Source organism: Sipha flava, unplaced genomic scaffold (genome assembly GCF_003268045.1).
Source record: "Sipha flava isolate LNK unplaced genomic scaffold, YSA_version1 309_pilon_pilon, whole genome shotgun sequence".
In the NCBI taxonomy this organism is placed as follows: Eukaryota; Metazoa; Arthropoda; class Insecta; order Hemiptera; family Aphididae; genus Sipha; species Sipha flava.
In genome coordinates this window covers 514,735-537,865 of record NW_020272988.1, presented here as the reverse complement: position 1 = coordinate 537,865, position 23,131 = coordinate 514,735, and the positions used below count along the sequence as shown (strand labels likewise).

Here is a 23,131-nt window from a genome sequence, read left to right as displayed (position 1 = left end):
TCTACATACGAAGAATGAGCCGAAATGTATGGCTTACGTTGACATTGTTCGGCTAATACGGACTTTATCAATATGCTAACATTAACAGTAAGTAATATTTATATACACGGACGTGTATATTATCATTCATGGTTTTCGTCTTCATCGACTCGTCGCGAGCCAAAACGTATTTTGTCTCAACAGTTTTTCGTGTTTTCGACCATACATAACATAAGTGTTTAGCGTATTTGTTCACGGTCCGCGTTCCAGCGATTCCAAAGAAGTAATCCTGCGCTTGTTCAGCTGATGATGATCCGCTAGCGTGTAATCGTAATAACACTGCCGCCCCTCGATGCAGTAATGACAACAATAATAATAACAATAAAACGACGGCAATGATACGCTGAGGAAACAAAACGATACGCGGGGCTGCCGACTGCGAGAGGTTCGGAAAATACGCGCAGCGGGAGAAGGCATGACCGGGCGGTAACGGTTCGTCGTCTCGGCCGAACGGGGAAAAGTTTTGTGGGGGGAAAACGTCCGTTCGGCAACGGTCGGGCGCGATCGCCGCGGCGGCAGCGTTCAATCGAACACAGGTCAAGGGACGGCGGTCCGCCGCCGCCGACATCGTGTCGCGCTCGTGTGTGCGCAGCCTGTTGTGAGCGCGTGGCCGCCCGGACCGTTGTAGTCGTCGTCGTCGTCGTAGCAGCAGCCGGTGGTGGGACGCGCGCGCAAAGGGTCTTGGCCGGGAACGCGCACTGGACGTGAAGCCGTCCAACGAACGCCTTTGGACCTTTTTCGACGTGCCGCCGTGTTACGTGTTCGTAACGGAATCGCATCGTCGTCGGTCGCACCAGGCTCCCAGCTCCGTTCCGCTCCAGTTCCGTTCCGCTCCGACCGCACGGACGACATGGCCACAGCATCTTCCGGCACGTGGTCCACCCCGACTGGACAAAGTGAGTGTTTACTGTTCTATTCGTACTCGCCGAAAAGCGCCATGACCGGCAATCGTTCTGTCCAGCAACCGTTCTTTTATGGGATTATTACCGACAACCGTATTTCGAACTAATATTGTTCGGAGAGATTCGTTTTTAAACGTGTCGGTACATGATTCACGATTGCATTTATAAACTTCCGTGCTTCACAAGAACGCTTGGCGGTCGGAATTCCGTACAAAAAACAGGACGGTACAGGATCACGTACGTACGTTAGGGACGAGGGCATCCCTTTCCCGTGTCCCCGTACCGCTTTTCCACGATTGTCCTGTCGCAACTGATATTGTTAAATTATTCTCTCTAGTAATGCGTAACTTTAAAAATGTTGTTGGGATATTATAAATTAGTCGTTATAAATTCTAACGGTTGTTGAAGCGAATTTTTCAATTTGAATGTCTACATATTCGACGTTTTGAATTGTACTTTGTTTATTTTTTAAATTTAGAAACTGACGTCTATTAGTGTACGTCATTTGCATTTTAGAAAAAATTATATATTCGATCTGACGCGTTTAATATCATTACATGAATTTTCGAAGGTTTTTACAGCACGTGTACTATAATACCGTGTAAACTGATCCTCAAGGTAGAAATGTTTTCGCGCGTTTCACATTCGAAACTAAGCGAAAGAAAAGGGTATAGCTCGGAAACAGAGTATTTTAATTCATAATACTTTTGGTACATCAGATACACGAATTTTGACCCATAGATCCATATACTTGTTATTATTGATCAAAATGAAACGAAGTTATTTAAGTATACTAAATTTTTTTTCAAAAATAAAAAATTAATATTATAACTTAATATTTTTCATAATTTGATGTCATATACACAATGTATAGGATCGTCTTAACAACTTAACATTGTTGGCCATCCATAGGGAAATCCCAATTGATGCCAAAGAAGTTCTTGATATAATGGCTCAAAAATCAAAAAAACTCGATATTATTTAATAAATTTAATAATTGAATGTTTTAATTAACAATATACCTAATATTTTTTAATTTTCATTTAATGTATGTTGTTTTTTTATAAAAATGTGGTGTGGGCACTTGATTCACACGGTTCACCTTTTAATAAATTTTCATATTCCCCTCCCAATAAAATATCCTGAAAACGCCTCTGTTCAAGATGCCTACCCAACAAGATGTGACAGGAATATTGCAAACCATTCAACCATTCTGTATGGATTATTCTATATGAAAATTGTATTATATTACTTTTATTCTGTACGCTTATGCAGACTGAAAATATGGGGGTACATTCACCCACTTAAGGGTACAATAACTCGTTTTGTTGTTACGAACGAGTTACTTGGCTACCAACTACCGTTATAATTGGTTGTATTTCTGTGTACATATTATTCTATACACAAGAATTATGATTTTATTTTATCTAGATTCACGTTCCAATTTATTACGTGTGATGGGCATCGGTTTGGTCGTTGAAACGAACTTTAATTAAAATATTAACAATTAATTGTTTAACGATTTGGCCAGATGAATCATGCTCATTGATTCGCGTATCGGGATATTTAGCGCAACAAATTTTCATAATACGAATCCTAATTAGTATTTTTCTAGTACTAATATTTTAGATTATAGTTTAAATTATTTGAACATGCATGGGTATTAATTTATTGTATAAGTTATTCTATATTTTCGAATCGAATTAAATATTTGATAAATCAAATCAAGACGTACCTACAATACTTTAACAAAATATCCGTCGTCAAATAATCATAACTTACGCATACAATAGACACTCTTTTATCTGAATTCAAAAGAATGGAAAGCTGACTACATCTATTAGCTATGGAAACAGTTTATTACAGCAATATAATATTATAATATAATGTATTAAAAAACAATACATTTTATTTCACTTTTATTCATAGTTTCTTTGGTAAAATACAATAATCGACGGCTGACTTTCTAAAATATATTGAGACCAATGTAGTGTATTAAAATATTTTTCACCTGGTGAATTATATGTATTTTGAATTTATAGTGAAATGTATAAACTACTTTGATAAATAAGTATTTAAGAATAATAATAATTTTATAAAAAAAAAGTTTATTAAGTACAAAACTTATTTAAAAATTATTTAATTCACATAATAAATTATAACCGTCTTGAAAAAATGTATAATTTTGATGGTCTTGATAAAGTGTATATAACACGTATTCGTAACTTAAAATTGAATATCATTGGTTTTACTTGGCCTCGTTCTATGATCAATCGGTCATATTTTTGTTCAAAACATTTTAGACCACATTTTACTCATTTTTACTGCACATTTTTTTGGATATCATGACATTTTGCATACTATTCATATAAAGGTCAAAAAGTTACGTTTATTAATCCATGACGATGAATGGTATGCTGCATTTTTGCTCATCCGTGATTTCTTCCTAGTAGTCTTTGTCATTTGTCAGTATTGAACATACTCATCTGATAACGTCGTGACGTTTAGTTTCTTTTCCTATTGACACGCGTCTAATTAGTATTTAATTAATCGCATAACATGAAATAAAATAATAATAATAATAATAACACTATAAATATAAACATATAAGCATACCATCATATATTGCCATATATCATTCCGTAATAACTGAACTCTTTAGTGTCTATATTATTGTTATTATTATTATTATACCGTCGTCTTTCGACTGGAAAATTGCAGATGCATTGCGAAGACTTTAAATAGATACCTACCTGTATTTTTGAAATGTCGAAGGAAATAAAACATTGTGTACTGTAGTAGTTATATTAGGACGTCGGAAATGAAAACTTCGATTAAAGACCAACGGGCCGGAAACATGGGATTCTACTATTGTACCTTCATAATTTCCGATTGGGAATTAACAGATTCAATTTTGATTGCCTTGATTCGTTCGGTATACGTATAAAACCCGAGTGTTTTTCAATTCAAACTAAATCCCGATGTAAGAAAGATAATACACATAAACATAAACAACAATTACGTATGTAACCGTTGAATTCGGTTACGGTATTCATGTAATATACTCGTATATATTTGTAAATCCATCGGACAATACCTACTCAGATAATATTGTTTCACGTGTAAGTGTCGTGCACATGCACACAGCTGCATCAATCGCAACACTACAATTTACACGTAAAATTTGAGTTGCAATTGGTTTTATTATGCGTGTAACAGTCTGAATCATTATTTCAAGATGACCTGGTACCTGCACGAGCCAGAACATGTATTTTTTTTTTACAAATTAAACAAACTTTATATTTCAAAACTATGCATCTTACATAATAATATATATATATATATATAGGAATGTGTATGCAATTTGAACATGTGTGCACGTATATTTATCCTATATATATATATATATATATATATATATGTGCAATATGATCATTAGTACATTCAACAAAATGAACAAATAAATTTACGGCTATACATACTATTATTCTGAAACAATAAAAACACTTATTGTTTAATACTCTAAACATTAAAATATCTAACTGATTAAACATTTATATGTTTAATAGATTTATTAGTCGAAAGACATCGAATATAATAGTTACTAATAATAACTAATAAGCTAATTTTTACGTTGACCAAATAAAGTTGTTCATTACTCGATTATTTTTTAATCCAATTTATTTTAAAAATAATTTTTTTTTTTCCGTATAGAAGTTTTAATTTTATTAGTTTGAATTTTATTTTTATGTCTATATTACTTATGTCTCATATCATTCATGGACATTTTACTAGGTATAGAATTATTGTTTTAATATTTAATTGTTATATACATTTTGTATTTTGTTATAATTTTTATTTTTAATTAATTTTCGTTTATTAGGTATTTAATTGTCAACTGTACTACGATTTTTTGCAATCAGAAAAATGGTAGCTTTAGTTCATTTGATTGTGTAATTACTTACAATTAAAACCGCATTAATTGGTTTCACCTTGTAATAATATAACATCTTAGAAATAGGAAAGAAATATTAATACATAATAAAAAAAAATAATAACCTCTAACAGTCACAAACTAGGTACTTATTTATTATTTATGCTTAAAATTATGTAATGCGAAAAAAAATATATTTTAATGAAATGTCGTATAATTATTTTTATTAATTACGATGTTCAACCTTAACACATTAAAATCACTAGATCCAATAAAATCAGAAAAATAATTCTACAATTAGGTTTTCTGTACAAATACGAAATCAATTGTCTAGATCGTTTTTGTAGTTCTAATTATTTTCCTAATATCAAAATTTTATATTATAGTGAACACATACTTAATCCGGGTAGCACAATCACTTCTAGACAATTCTAAGTTCTGTTGGACGCTATATGGCTTTAATGTTTGACCCTAAAACTAAATAAATAATTAATTTTCTTGAGTATATGTTAGTTAGAACAAAATAATTGTTTGGTCAACATTTCTTTAACTGAGCATACATTTCGTTGCACGGTAGACATTCGTATATTATTTTGCTTAATCCGAACGTAACATTATCAAATAAAAAAAAAAAAAAAACAATTATGGTCATGATAATCCCAAAATCGAATGTCTTTATTTTTTTTAAAATATTCACGGACTGTTGTGAATTTTTCTATTGCTTTTCGCGATTCGCGTCGTATTGTGTTGGAATAAGGAAATCGCAAAAATACGAATTTTTCATAATAATACGAGTTAAATCTTGAATTTTTCGTTAAAATCTATTATATTGTACATCAAAAGAAATTATTCCCAGAAAAGTATGTCTGAAAACTAATCAACAAAATATTATTGTTAAACCGCAATAATCTCCTCTGTATAGAGTGTAACGTCTACGTTTAAAATCTAAAAGTTCATGGTTTACTCGAAACAAATCATGTTACACGGGTAACGCTTGAAATATAATCAAGATTTTGTCGCGCGAACGCGCAAAGTAGCACGATTAGAATTGTAAAAAATATTTTAATTTTTTTTTTGTATTTTTCGAGATATTATAATTATGATAACGTTGTCATTGTGAAAAATTAAGTTTTTTTTTTTTTAAATTTTTCGGTTTTCGGTTCGTCAGTTCTGAATATAAAAAAAAAAAAACCCCGCTCGACGTGCACCGACAACTCCGAGGAATACGGAAGTTTTTCGCACGTGATGGTCGATTCAGGTCGATTCGAACGAGCGTGACCGTGCGTTTGTAACAAAACGTTGATATCGCGAGCTCTCGGTAGACATCTCTAGAAACCTATCCTAGCTGCGCGTACTCGAAACAATGCGTTTTCGGGTGTTCCGACGACGTCGAGGTGTAACGCCGGTGTTCGCAACAACATTGTATTCGTGTACTGCACAATAGGACGTAACGCGACTTGCGGTTTTCACGCGGATTTCTTTACGGGTTATTTTTTTATTATTATTGTTATAGTTGTTGGTTTTTTTTCCTCCTATTACAACGGTGCGCGTTTCTTCGGGAGACGGAAAAATCACGGACGCGACGAAAATGTAGTCCGTGCCGAATCGCCGCGACGTCTCATCCGACGCGCGGACCTATTATACGCGTACATATTTACATCCGCCGGCTGCGAAAACGACGTTCGTTTTACCGTTCAACGATCGTAGCAGACGATTTCCGTTCCACCGATCTACAGCTGAGGCCGACGATTACGCGGTACTACAACAGCCGGGCGCTCTTTGTGCACAGTCGGTCGGTAGAGACACAGTGCAGGGTTAGGTTTCGGGGAAACGGGAAAAATCAAAACAACTAATAGACACAAATTGAAACGATGCGTTTACATACTTTTGTTATCGAAAACATGATCCACGGTGTGTTTAAAATATCACGTTTTAAATTCAATGTCCGTATCAGATGGTGCAGGCAAGTTTCTGAAATCGAGCATCGAAATTCTGCGTAGCTCTTCAACAAAGATCTAAATTGTACAGGATCCGGAGCGACCGATTATGGTGATTTAATGAGAACAAAAAAAAATAAATAAATAAACGATTGGAAATATAACACAAACGACCCAATTTTGTCGACAGCTCATTATCGTTGAACGATACACATTTCCATATCAGGAATGTTTATGCAGACATCGTCTTACAGAATTTAAACGGACATCAGGATGATTTTGATGATATTAATCTTATTAGGTAAATTGAATTCTGATTCGATAAAAAAAGTTGCGCATAGATACATTTATGTGAGAGTTATTTCAAACTTTCCCATTTTCCCGGAAAACCTAGTACATATAATATTATGTATATACTTTTGAATGTAAGAAGCGCAGAAGAACGTGCAAAACATGATGGAGACAATATATTTTTGCGGTGATTGACTTTAAGGCCTGTAAAACCCTAGAAGAATAAGATGTGTATCACAATTGTTTTTTGACGGAATCACTACTGTTATACGATAATATACAGTTATATTTTGCTGCGCATCGATTACACATGCCGTTCCGTGATGACACGGCGCGCGGCGTGTTTAGTCATTGCAATTTTCGGACGGTCGATCGGTTTTCGAATCGCTTTTGTGCGTGCGTACATGAAGATTTGTAATTTTCCATAACCCACTTGAACGAACCGAAATAATAACGAAAGCGTGTCGGATCGTTTCGAAACGACGTTAGATCGATTCGTCTGTACCATTAAATGGTATAAGTAAAATTTTTGTACAATCGTTCAACTCTCATTCGTCGTCGTCGTCGCCGTAATTCGACCTACTCATGAAATATCAACAGTTCATTATTCTTTTTAATACCAGAGTACACAATTAAATATACACGTATACTAGGTATATATATACTATAATTTGTTATAATGTTAAACGGTTTTCTTTTTTCGCGATCTTTTCTGTAATTTATTAGATTATTTCCGTTCAGTAAATTCTCGTGCTGCTTTTTGTTCGATTACAGCTCGTTTGTAATTTAATAATTTAACCTATATATTGTTATTATTATTTTCGGTTAGTTTCACTGATAATTAATTTATATACTCCAAATACGCAATGCGCTCTCGGTAGTGCGAGGAACAATTTTTATTGGATGGGATAATTTGTACACTATATATACTTCCTCCTTTTATAAAACTTTCTCAGCATATTTTTTTTCATCTATATATTACGCATAAAAGTAAAACTTGTCAAAGTTTACTAAAAATATATCTAAAAAATTGTTGAGCCAACCAAAAATCTGATTGTGAATATCAATGATTCTATAAATGGATTTTTGAGCCTACAATACTTTTGGGCACTATCTAAACTAAACGGGTAGATATATTTAATAAATTATAACATATAAATAACTAAATAAACATAACATTAATTATTTAATGCATACGCGTAGCACACAATAATGTGCGTATTATTGCGTATAAATATGATTCAAATACTCGATGATTTTACTATAAAAACATAAACGTTCTCGCACATGATACTTGCATGTACCTTCCTGCAGCACGACTGTATTGTTGTGAGTACGCTGTGTATGTAATTTAATATTATATTGAACGTCATCGACGGTTGGGTTAGGTCTTATTCGCAATAAACATAATTCACATATATAAAATAAAAATAAATCGAAAAAACGAGTAGTCGTGCAAACAGAAAAAAACACATTGCGCACACATAAAATATCATAAAAAATTTATGTATATGTACGTATGTACATTAATATATGTATACATGAATAAAGTTGCACGCGTTTACGTGCCTGGACTGTGTAATGCAGTGGACGGATAGACGGTGTTCAGTGCCAAGATGATGTGAATCGATTCGATTTTTATATAAATATAAAAATAATACATAGAACTAATAAAACAGAAAATAGAAAATTGACATTGAACTTATTACGTACAGTTTATCGTATTATGTATGGTACCAAACAGTTATAAATACGCGGTCTAGTCGATAGACGACTGTTGGCGCGCGCACGTGAGTACCGGGTAGTGCTGACAATCCCCATGTCAAAGATCAGCATCCTCAGTATATTTGCAGATAAAAATATTACTTTAAGAGGATGATTTTTATTATTTAAAGTAAAGACTTTACTCCAGTTTACTGTCGTAATATCAATACGTTAAAAACGATGTCAAAATAATGTACACATAAGAGATGAATAGCAACCACTTATTTAAAAAAAAAAAAAAGAAAAAAAGATGTTTTACCTGTATTCAATGTGTATTAGTATAATTGTATGGTATAATATAATGTATTGTTATATTAATATAATAAAAAAAGTCGTTGTTAATTTATTTCATATTTTTAGGGGAGAAATCCAACGTTGGTTTTAAATTAAAAATAAAAAATGATTTATTGAAAATCAGATCTGCCTATCTCGATTTTCTTTAATGTTTTAATGAGTTATTTTATTTTGAAATTAAAATAATTTTAAATCACGTTATGTAGAGTGTACTGATTACCTTATATCTTGCTTTGGGGTAGTTGATTTTAGCAAACTCAAATTTTACACTGAATGCACACTTACGTGGACAACGGGTGTTTCGCTCGTTCCCTGCACTGAGACATTTATTAGTATTATTAGTAGGTACTGCATACGTTTTATGCACACGCATATTTTACACAAATGATATCGATTGGTCGCCTTTCAAATGAAAAGGAGATAATGGCGCACATCGCATTCGAAAATACAGTACCAGAGTAAACCACTGTTGTAATCCTGCGGCGGGTGTGTGCTCAATGTGCTGTTAGAAACACGTCCGTTTTCTGCCGTGCATGTGTACTCCCAATGACAAACGCATCGGCAAACGTATCATTATTCACCAGCGTGTTGTGGTTTTATTTGACTTGTTTTCGTAACTGTCGTTTCGATGTGCAATAGACGCAGGGACAACAGCACATTAGTAAAATCGACCCTGTAGACTCACCGACGTAATATTGTAATAGAAAAATTACTCGAATAAGTACAAGTTTTTTGATTTTCTTTTTTTTTGTCCGAGTATTCGAAATTAAAAATTTAAAACTTCGTACCTCCTCGCTTTATTTATTTTTCATACCGTACTTTTCGAATGCTTTTTATGTTTCTACTTTTACTCCTTTATTTCAGTGTTCTATACGTATATACTAGCACACAAAACCACACATTTTTAGTTTATAACTTATTTCACTTTTAATAAAGGATAATAGTTTTATTATTCAAACATTTATGTCTTTTAGTAAATTGCCTTTATTGTGTTTCCTTGACAGTTTTTATTATTTATACCGATCGATTGACACGATTTTCATTTATTCGCAAAAACGTTTATACATAATGTACATTGTCTAAATAAGGTACGTCAGTTGTTTGGATAAGTTCTTCATTCGTTCGATATAAGATCGTGTACAATAAATTATTATCAAGACAAAAAAAGATAAAATTCATTAACACGACATTATTTACGATTTTTTTTATATATAAATCAAATTAAATAAATGTATGGTATAATACTTACAACTAGTTATACAAGATTTAACAAAAACATTATTGTACAAGTAACATTAAATAGTATAAGAATCCCTCTTTAATTGCTGTTCAACCATGTAGGTATTTTTGTAAATTATATTTTCTTATACCATTTTATATAACCCGTTATACGACATTTAATAAAATTGATCAATAAAGAAAGTACAATAAAAAAACAATGTCGGGATTATTTTATATTGCCCATGAAAGTGTTGTAGAATAAATAAATAAACCAACACGAATAATAGATCACCACATGACCGTCCTTGACACTGACCTTACTTCCGCTCTTACATTCTCTCTCCTACTCTCTTCCTCTTTATACCTCTTACTCTATCGTCAATTTCGAATCCGTTGACATAATATTATTTTACCATCTAAACAATTGTCTCCACTCGAATTTCGCTTTCATTATTAATTTTTTAAAACGAATGTTCACTCGCTCATAATTTCTGATGGGCAGATATATTCACTCGTATAATTGAAGTGAAAATTAGAAATATTAGAATGTTTATAATATTTTACATATCACAACAAAATTATTCATCAATCCCGTGTAAAAAAATTATTAATTAAAAAATAAATAAATAAACTAAATCATTCAAATTATAACGTTTGTGACATAAATTACTAATCTCATTAATTCGTTAATCAATAAATAATAATATATTATTTAAATACAGCGTTTGCAAGTGACGAATAATTTAACTCAGTTTGATGCCTACAATTTAAGTAGTTATTTAAATATCGTTATGTTTATTAACTCATCACAAATCGGAAAAAATAAAATGCATATTTCGATATCCATAAAAATAATTTCAAGATTACATAATTAATTGTATACATTTGCATATTTCTTAAGCTGTACGCATTGGATACATTTTAATATCATAAAAGTATCAAGTACTTAACATACCAATCAATCCGTATGGATATCACATGTTGATTAGTGTATACTGAATATATCACAGAGGTACTGGACTACGTTTAATAAAATGAACGAAACGAATATTTAGTCGGTTCCTGTAAAAATATCCTGACGTGGTTATCACGTGCATTCTTTTTTTTTCTACTAGCACTAAGTAATAATGAAAAATATGATTATTATAGACGACCGGAAGTTTTGAATGTCCACTGGCATCAACGACGGGACGTTGACACCGTACGTTGATGGGTTTCCTTTGTATTAATAATTGTCGTTGTTATTTCTTCACATCGTTCGTCCAAATTGTTTACTCTTAATCAGTAATTCTCAAATTTGCCACACAGTTAAGGGGGGAGGAGGTGTAAAAAATATTGTTGGGGAGGCACGAGCAGCACTCACCACGGAGTAAAATTCTTTTAAATTATTGAAACATCTATAGGGAAAATAACGAACAGTTCATAAAAATACACCGTATATCGCTAAGCGTTCGTTTATCGCAATAAAAAGACTATGCGGGAATTCACAACGCTATTTTTATCTATTTAAATACAAAAAAAAGGTCATAAACTATTTTTTTAAATTTTATTTAGAGGGTTATGATAATTTTATTATCTACAAGCCAGACGAGGATTAAGAGAGTTTGGGAAACACTGGTCTACATGAAAATATAAACTATACGTTTACATACGAAAATAAATAAATGTATAAAAGAATCTAATCGCCCAACAAGCTCCGAGTGAGTATAACATTTGGATAAAATAACGGAAATATTTTTTGTGTTTAATACAAAATCAAAAATTAATTTCGTATTTAGACCTTTGGTTATAAAAATAAATAATTCCTAGACTTAAAATAATTTGAGGACATTACGAAAAATGAGAAAAACTAAGTTCTTTTAATTTAGTGGACGTAATATGTTCTTTTATACATTCTATTGCTATAAGCGGTTCAAATATAGAATTGGAAGAATGGAAGATTTTTGTATATTTATGAGGAAGAACTTTTACGTCAGTTATTTTATTACTATGCGGGTATGTTCATTTAAATTTCTAACAAAAAGCAATCTTTACGAGAAAGAATTGAAATAGGGTACATAAGCAATGGCTAATGTACATTGAAAGAGTAGAAAATAAAATCTAAAAGATTGCCAACGATTTGCCATAAAATAAACTGTGAAAGTATTTTATAAGAAAATAATAAAATAAAATAAAATCAATATTACGTCATATATCTGTATTACGTGCGTAGCATCTTTCTCAAAATCTATGTATCAATGAATCAAAAAAAGCGTATAACTTAAGGTTTATCTATCGTAAGAGCACGTTCGACTTTGCGAAATAGTAAAAAGAAAGTTTTTTATTTTTGAAGCCATTAATAATAATTAGGCAGATACATCGTTTAACGCTGTTGCTATAACTTGTGAGTAAACCGACGTGAAAAAATAAAATAAAAAAACAGCTATTTGAAACACAACAAGTTTAATAGTTTATTATATCGTTATCGAGTGACTTGATCGGAACGTAGCCTGACGTGTAAAAAACCTTTAAACATATACCTACTACATATCAATACATTTTATTTTTATAATCGGTATCTGGTGTGTAATTCGATCGGGGATAATATTGTTTTGTATTCTATGTACATTATGATATACGTCAAGTAAACAAAATGCAATGACGTTATTGTAACGCACCGTGAGATGCGTGAAATCTTGAATATTATTACGTATTTCGTTTTGTTTTTGTTTCACGGAAACAAAATGTTTTCGAATCCCATCCAACATGAACAAATGATAACAAACGACCGTTTCGCGTTTAACGGTCTGCTATGCAGAACAGCTGATTCTTATAGAGCAGTGTACTGGAATTTTGCCAGCGTGTAAAACGTTTTCATAATGTCTCTGTACAGATAGTGTTCGTAGTTTTCAGCACATATTACAAAACAAAAATATTATTATAACGACTATATCGTATCCATGTGTAGAATCCACCGTCAAAATGCACTTATTTGGATAATAATTTACTGCACATCACAATAAAACCAATTCAATATCGTTTAAAACATTCAGCAAGTGCTTATTTCAATATAATATATTCGCTAAACCGAAAGTAGAGGAGGTTGTGGTTTAATTTCGTGACGAATTAACAAATTTACATGTATTTTTACATTTTTTAACCCCTTTCAAAGAAATCTATATTTACAACCTTGTTGAGTTGAATTTTAGACCCAAATACAATGCTATGACCTTACAATCTATAAGTCGAACTGTTAAAGCTATGCAAATGGAAAAGATTAAAAAAACTTCTTATCTATGAGAGTATAAAAATTATCGAGCTTGTAACTGCGAATCGTCCATGATTTTAGAAATGAACATAGTAACTTATTACTTATAATTAGTTTTTAACACACCTGTTACATGGCTAATTTAAGTTTCGCAAGAATGAAATACTGTTAACTACTTTTATTATCAAGATATACCTAGTTACCTGCATTGCATTTTCAAAATTATTAGATTTTTACATAATCTTTGTTCTCTTCCTTTTTTTTAATAGAGGTACAAGTATTTATTTTCATTATTAATTTTAAGTAAATTTATCGTGGTATACAATTAAATTATATAATCTTTTTTTTTTTTTTTTTTTTATATAGATTTTACTCGCAGAAAATATAATCATAGTTTAACAATTAAGGTTTAATGCAGCAGTAGGATTATATAGATTTAATAAGTTTAGTTAAACATCAATAATTGTCAAATCATATCGGTTAAATCAAACTGAAATGATTACAGAAGTCCCGTACCCCATAGGTATAATAAAAAATATGTGTAAGGTACTTTATGTCCTATTATATATTTATTTTCCGAGACAAAAAAAATAATTAGCATTCATATTATGGTAACCATCACCACCGATATATATATATATATATACACGCACTATACCAGTAATACCGGATGTTCACTACATTATCCTACATTTCACTATGCGAATATATTGTAGGCAAATACAAGTATGTAATAAATTTTGTCTTGATACTACATCGCATGTAGTGTACTTACTCATATCGTAGCGTAGTACCTACTGTAGTGTGTATTCAATTCCACGAGAGTCTCGATAGACATTATACTCGTAGTTAAGTACCTCTAGAAGTATACACACATATACACTTGTGTATGTGTATATATATGGTAATGATGGTTTGTAGTAGGCGTACAATTATATTATATTATAACAAGAATATATAAGCGGAGACGAGTCGGGCGAAAAAATTCTATACAACGGAGAAAGCACGCGCGCTAAGTCATCGTGTGCAGTGTTGTGCTATCCGATCGACGACTGAATATCGATTTGGAGTTCAAATAAAACAAGTTTCTGTATTATGAGCACAGTGATGTGCAGCATTAGAAATTGAACCGAACTGCGCATCGACAATAAATTGTTATTACATCGTGAGATCTAACAGCGATAATTGAAAAATAAATCAACCATACAAGTATATGTGTATATAAAATAATGTTCGTATGCACACGCAGCATGACCGCACCGGTAAATTATTATCATGCACTCGTTACGCGAAAAACGTTATTGAAAATTTTTAATGCTTAAACGTCATTACTTTTATATTATAATCAATGGCACCGAGTAGGTACTATTAAAGTTCGATCGCGCTAGTATTACACATACGGTCGTCAGTAACGATACTTGTTTAATATTCATCGTTTTTATAACATTTATAAGTGTACAATACACACGAACGCGCATATTTTCTCTCGTTCGTTTATTATATTTATTTTTATGAGAATTGTACCATACAAGTTTTTGAAAACGTTTTTAAAACGAAACTTTGTTGATTGGAATAAATTATACGTACGTTTTTAATTTTTTCTAAAGAATTCATGGTCGATGTTTCACATTACTGATAGGTATGTATAGTTTACGATGTATTATACGAGTATTGTATGTAGATATATATTCTATGGTTGTTTAATTCGTAGATGCATAACTGCACGTACTGAACAAGTGGAATCGTAATTTCATATAGACACTCGACACCAGTCTCGGTTTGTACTTTATTGATCTCAGAGACTTATAACAAAAAAATAAACATATTTTAGAAAATGAACTCGGATAAATCATTGATGCAATAATCGTTAAAATCTCTACATCTATAAGTACGCATGTATTGATATATATATTTATAAAGAGGATCACCTACGTTGATTTCTTTTACTTGCAATTAAAATTTGAATTTAAAATAAGAGCACCTAAAATAGGTACGTGATATGATGTTATCGCGGACAATGAAGTATTAAAAAAATTATATGACCTGGGGTCACATTTTACTAGCCCACGTTATACTTTTGCCAGACTATTTTTTCGATCTATTAAAAAAAAAAAACAACAAAAGATTACTAATTAAAAGTTGTTTTTATGACCTTCGAATAGTTTACTTCTGTAGATGAATATCTTTGTAGTGATTTGTGGTAAAAATATTAATTTTAAAATTATTATTGTTAATATTGTTCATCTTTCTAAAATCACAATTAAAATTATGAAATATTTTTATCATTTGATTTCGAAAAAGTGACTGTCGTATTGTCTCCGAATCAAAACAAGAGTTAAAACTTTAAAATTAACATTTTCAAAACAATATTTACACATTATTAAATATAAAAAAAATGGTTTTCATTAAATATTGACATGTTCACCTTTTTATGGACCGCTTAAAAACTTGAATGCAGTTTTTTCGAAATTCAGATGATTTAAATAACTATTATTACTTTATTTTATACTTATTTATTATATAATTTTAAAATAACGTATGGTTTTACATGAATAATTAATGAAACGATTAGCGTTTAGTGTTTCCATTTTGTCGACAACTGTATTAAAGCCCTTGTAAGTTTTCCTACGTATATTATGTATCGATCAAATAAAATGGACAACATTGATTCGTCTGGAGACTATCATTTCGCCCACATTTCAAATAATATAATATCGTCCTGGTTTCGTATAGAACTATAGGGTGTAATGAGTAATTCATTCTATGACCGAAAACCTCGGTCGCGCACACAATAATGCATTATTATGAAACAAAGTGGATACACGTTGTACCGATAGCCAATACGGGAATTCATTTTTACAGTTAAATTCAATAATCAATGTAGGTACTTTGCGGTTGTTTTGGTACACGAAAACGATTTCGATTGGCCGTAAACAAATATGCATTAAATTTCGAGAGTTTCGAATAAAAATTCGAATAAAAAAAAAAAAAAACATTTTATGTGTTCCGAAAAAGTTTCCCGAATCCCGAATCGTAGCACTTTCAGAGCTTCGTTCTTACACACAACAGTGCGTTACTGCGTGTTGGAAGCAACGCAGGGTTATGCATTGTACGGGCCTCCAAGCGAAAACGACTAAATGCGGTTATGAGACGTCTAATGTTTTAATGCGGGTATTATTATACAGTGCCTACTATTAATTATTATTGTAATATCCGGTCCGCCGTTGCAGTGCCAGTCAGTGCATAGTCACCTGTGAACAACGAGCGAGACCACTGCGGCTTAACAAAAATTCCGGTGGAAACGTATCTAATCAGCTGGGGCGTGTACAGAAAACCACCGAAATCGCCTTCTCGTTGGGTACCTCTTAAGTGTCTCTACTAACCATCAATTTCACCAAAAAATCAACGGTGTTGTAACGGATGTGTACGAAACGCCGGAGGGTACGTACCGACGACAGAGTTGTGTTACCACCTGCAGCGGCAACGTTAATTCGAATGCACGAACGTCCCCCTCGTCCCACTGTATCATCGCCGGAGGAGGTGTACGTAATATATCTCGTTAAATACCACGACCTTCGTTAATATTTTATTCCGAGTGAAATCATTTCTCGTTAAAGGAATTAAATTAAATCCACACGCAAAAATACGAGAGCGAAAATTGCAAAAGTTAATAAGCATTGGCAATATAATACAACAACTTATTTACAAACACATTATAATAATATGTAATGTAATTTATACGTCTAAACCCTGTATTATAGAGCGTGAATGGTATTATATTGGTTTCGCATTGGAATTGAAAATTGTACTGCATTATGTAAAGTATTAAACATGAACCGAAATTGTTTCTACTACATCACTGTTACCGAAACTCACTGTATACGTTTTAATCAATTAAAACGTTAATAGTAAATACTTCCGTGCTGTGAAGAAATATTTATTTGTATAACTTATTGTTATACGCTAAGTGTTAGAAGCAGAGATGTCTTTAGGAATTTCGCGACCCAGGTAAGAAAAAAAACAACCCCTTGCCAGCCTAAATTTTTTTAGCAATAGGTTTATTTGAAAAAAAAATAACGAGTACATAAACCAATAAACGTTACGAACTAAGATTATTATTGCACGACCGTCTAACCCTGTTTATGAAATATTTTTGGCCATAAGAGCCCATATAATATCTTATTAGTATCAATTCTGATTTCACCTATTCTGTGTATCTCAATTCTCAAACTAGTAAACTACAATATACTTTTCTATGTTCTGATTCTTAGTATTATCAATCCATGTTTTGTAACAAATGAAAACCACAATAATAATTTTATTAGTATCATTACTTTTTTTTATCACCCAAATGACCTAGGTAACGTATTATATCAAATTTATCTCTAAAATATACAACCCGGGGCCCAGCCCCCCCTAAATACGTCACGGGTTATAAATTATAACACTAACAAGTAATAACCACTGACCGTCGTAGACACTTCTGACTTTAACCAAAGTGTTATCGTAATAAAAAAAATAAAACAAGTTTTGATCATCCTCGTAGGATTTCTAAAACCATTATTTGTTTTTAATTATCGACCGTATATACTTTTTGAGTTATCGTGTTTCTCTGGAATTGTTTTATAAAACAAATATCTAAAGTCGGCTTCTGCAATATAACATTCAAACTGATTGTGCGCGTCACGTCATCACTTTATGTTGGTGAATCTACAATCCCGAATTTAAATCACGTTTGTGCAAATTGACAAATGTGACATTCATTTACATCTATTTCCAATTGTCAATAGAAAATTAAAATTACTTTATGGTTGATTTAACGAGAATCAAATAATCTATCCCTATGTAAATATTATGGTATTGAACAATAAAAAAAAATATACACCGTACAATGATGTGAACGATGTATGGTGTTGCTCTCGGTAACAACCGATAAAAAACGGTTATAATCAGATAATAATTTATGTTAAATAGTATAAATCAGCAGGAAACACACTTGAGTTTAATAATATATTACATGATTAACTTTCGATCCATTATATGGCAGAATATGATTGAAAAAATTTAACTATTAATCGATGGAGCTGTACCGATCGTGTTAAGTATTATATATTAATATTTAAATAATTTTTGGTACTTGAAAATACTATTAAAATACTTTTCAAATTATGTATTTAAATACTTAAAGAAATACTTTTTCTTTGTATTTTTATTCTAGAGTACTTAAAGTGGATTTTACATAACAAAGAATCTGTAAACGTGTTAATGGACCTTCAACTTATTCATTTTATAAAATTTTACTGATTGGCAATGCTAGTCAAAGGGGTGAGGGTTTAAAAGTAATATATCCCCCATAACCCTGTCAATCGTAATAACTCTATACTGTCAACTTACAGCTGTAGCTGTTTCACAAACGTGTTTTTACTTCGAAAATACATTTCTATTTCTATTATATCTTTTAGAAATTACCAATAACCTAAAGCGGCTGTTGATGCGGTTATTATGATAATACCTAGAATTTCTTACCAATTTTTAGTTCAACGGTTGACGTTATAAACAATATGTGTTCTGCTTTTGTTTTTGTCATTTGTGCTCATAAGACGTAAGATATTTATAATGTTTAAATCTAAAATAACGACTACTTTGCTGTTGCAAACAACATTAGCTCTAAACATATTTTATTTATAAATATATTTTTACAGTTCGTACTTTAAAACTTAGTAAATTATTTAATTAAGTGATCCTTTGTTTTATCTTTTTAGTGATATTATGCCTAATTTCTTTAATCCTCCCTATGACAAAATTATTTGACTGCCACTGCTGATCGGTATCATTATTGAAGTGTTGTGTAAAGAACAAACGAAAAATTCATTTTATTGATAGTTACGCTACCAAATAAATTAAACCACATTTTATTCGATAAATAGCGAAAATAATGTCAACTGACATATCTAAAATAAACATGATCATAATTCTATGAGGTTACGAATAAACCATAATCATATTTTTATATATTTGTTGATGTTATTTCCTAATTAGTGATTCGAAATAAATAAAGTTTTTTTACTGTTACTTATTTGATTTATTAATAAAATTGTATTGTATAAATATATATATATATATATATATATATATATATATATAAATATATATATATATATCTTCACTAGACGAAGAAGATTTTAAAGATTACATTGATTAAATTGTTAATGAACAAATATTCAACAAAATAAGTAGTCAAATTTAAAAAATTACTCTATTTTAGTTACCGGACCATTATCGCCTTATCAGTTTAAAGAACGTTTATGCAACTCACCTCAAACCATAGACCTTATACTAATAAACGGAGCATGAGTATAGTTCCAGCGGTCAGACGTAAATGACAACACTGATATGAGAATAGTCGTGACCGCGCCACCCCAACCCCGCCAACCAGTGATGCTCCGTCTATTGGTATAAGGTCTATGTCTCAAACACATTATTCCCTTCTAGTGTTCTATTCCATATTCCAATTAATAATATTCTCGTTACCTACTATTTCAGATTTTCTTTCAAAAATATAATTTTATAATGGTTTTAACTTCTTGGAATTTATAAATAATCTCGTTGAAGTATATTTAAACTTTAGATTATTTACAAGATTATACAGATAAGCCCAATATTTGATTTATCAATCGATAATGTACGGCTGTTGGTCATATGTACAATAGTATGCATTTAGCGTTCACCGGACGTACGTATTTTTCAATATAATTCGGTGCTGTATTTATTTTGTATTTTATAATTTTACATAATCATAAATAAGTGTTTTTTTCAAAATGCGTAAAAGAAGTTTATTAGACAGAGAAATAATAGAATTTTTGGAATATGAACTTCCGTTGGATTCTGATGCTAACTTGGATTCTAGTGACGAACAAGGTATATATGACGAAAATATTGTTATTTTATAAGCATTTGATAGAATTTTAGAAACTATTGAACTATTTAATTAGATATATTTGTTAATTATATAAACTTATTAGCTATTAGTTTGGATATTAATGATGGCATGGAAAATCTTGATAGTATACTTGATGGCCTTCTTTCACAATATAATTCAATATTGCAGTTGCATATAAAAAATGAAACTTATATTACTCGTAACTCAAAATCCCAAAATTAGGAACTTTAGAGAAAAAAATAAAAATTGGGTATAACTTGGAAACGTTAAAATTATCTACCCAAAATGTATAATTTACTTGTAATTCCGAACTTTCTTATCAAGTTTTGAATTTCAGTACTTATCAAATATTTGGCTACTTTTTCCCTGATGATTTAACTCGCGACTTTTTTTATCTGAATTATGTTACTTCATAAAATTATAACGTTTATCAGTATTTCATTTTATTACGTTGATCGTAAAATGCAGGTATTAAATTCTTATCTTGTATTGAACTGCAGCTAAATTATTAAATGTCTAAATATCATATTATATTTAGACGTTTAATAATTTATTATCCATTTCGGCATAGCTATCATAGCTATAAATATTTATTTTATTGTATTGGATCAATCAATAATTGTTACTTTAGAGCACTATAATGCATACCCATATATATTTACGAAAAATATAAATAAGTAATGAAAAAGGTAATTATTACCTTTTCCAACTTTTAAAAATTAAAATAAATTTTTTTTTAGTTTTTTTTTTTTTACCCATTTATTAAGCTTACAAGCAGATCTATCCAAAAATAATTTTTTCAAAATAAAAAAAAAATCATGCATTATAGGGTTAATGCTACATTAATTACGTGTAATACTGTAGTTTTTTCTTCTACCCTAAGTTTTGGAATATATGTAGGATATATATTAAGATTTCACAATAATAAATTGTTTTCCGCCTTTATTGTTATTTTATTTGATGGACTATAATAAACAATTCGTTTATTTTGTTTAGTTATTTTCAATATCTTTTCCATGTGTTTAATTTCGTTCAATGTTAAAATTCGGTATTTATATTAAACGTTTTTGATCACAAATTTCACTGATAAAATTACAATGTCTTAGGAGGTATCACCAGAAAAATCGGGGTTTAATTACATTTACAATTCATCGTAGCAATTAAAAATGTTACTGACATGATAATTATTATGTTATAATATTATTATACAGTTATTATACATAGTACATTGAGGATTAAAAACAACACATGGTAATTCGCATAAGTATTTTACAACCGTCGTAACCATTTGTTCAAAATAACTATGCAAATGTAACAGTGGTTTAATAGCAAACGGTTACCTGTTCCAGGAGCGGGTTTTATCACTAACTAAGGGAGGGGCTAATAGAGATTTAAAAATTTAGTTGGTTGGTATTTAAATCTATATAAAATTTTAAATTGCAGAATATGTTTTTGAGTCCCTCATAAATAAGTTATTTTTTTCACAATAATGACAAAGCTTAAATAGTTACATTATTGGTATCAATTTTAATCTAATACCATTTTAAAATATAGGTAAATACATATAATTAACAACAAAAGTGAGCTATTTATTTATAAAAAAAATATATAAAATAGGCACCATATTCATCAATGACCGTTGACGATATTTTATTATAATTATTAATATATAATAATACTTTTCTTTGTAAAATAGATAGCTTAGTCCCAAGGGGGGGGGGCTAAGCCCCCTTAGTCACCTCCTTAAACCCTCCCGTGACCTGCCTGCACTGCACACAAAACGTTGTATACCGAATTAAAAATACAAGTTGACGAATTCAAACCGACATGATCGCGTACCGTAGTTAATGCATGTGTACATTTTGTTAACAGCTGTGTCTTCAATGGGGAAAATCAAAACCGACGGCAGTAGAGAACAAATATTATTTATAACGCCGCGGTTTCTACACCCGCCGCGTCGTTAATTAAATGTGAACCTAGACCAGTGGCGGTCAAACGGGGGGTATGAGGGGGATAGATCCCCCCGTGACCTTTTTTTAAATATTTATAATTCATCCATATTATACATAATATAATATAGATATTCATCTATTTTCTATTTAAAAAAATAAATATACTGTACTTATTAGTTATTATACAGTCTCTAGGCTCGAATAAAATTAACAGTTCAAACATAAAACACTAAAATATTAATTGAAACAAACTTTTTAGATTTTTATCATTTCCTTTATAGTTTATTTATAAGAATGTATGAAATTTAAATTTAGTACTTAATGCTTAACATAATATATTATATTATTATATGAATTGTATAATTATATTATTTTAGAGTCGTTTCAATGATTTGACCACTATGGTTGTTCATCGTGAGGTTGTCAATATAACTGTAGACGAAGTACTGGACGAATTGGCAAAAAAAACCAGAAAAATAGATTTAATAATATAAACATCATCAATAATAATTAATAATATCATTAATATAATATAATTTCCATGTTTAAAAATAAAGATTTTTATATATAGTGTTTGTTAAAAAATCAGCTACATTTCCCCCCCCCCCCC

The 23,131-nt window shown here is 30.8% G+C and overlaps 1 protein-coding gene across 1 annotated transcript in view; it reads left to right on the top strand.

Moving 5' to 3' along the window:
• The first annotated feature begins 583 nt into the window (after nucleotides 1–583).
• The window catches only part of LOC112686461 (kelch-like protein 17), a 57,391-nt gene continuing 34,843 nt past the window's right edge, over nucleotides 584–23,131 (top strand). Inside the window, exon 1 of the mRNA XM_025558735.1 lies at nucleotides 584–935. Within this exon, the coding sequence (XP_025414520.1) occupies nucleotides 890–935 (46 nt within the window). The 5' untranslated portion in view covers nucleotides 584–889. The remainder of the gene's footprint in view (nucleotides 936–23,131) is intronic.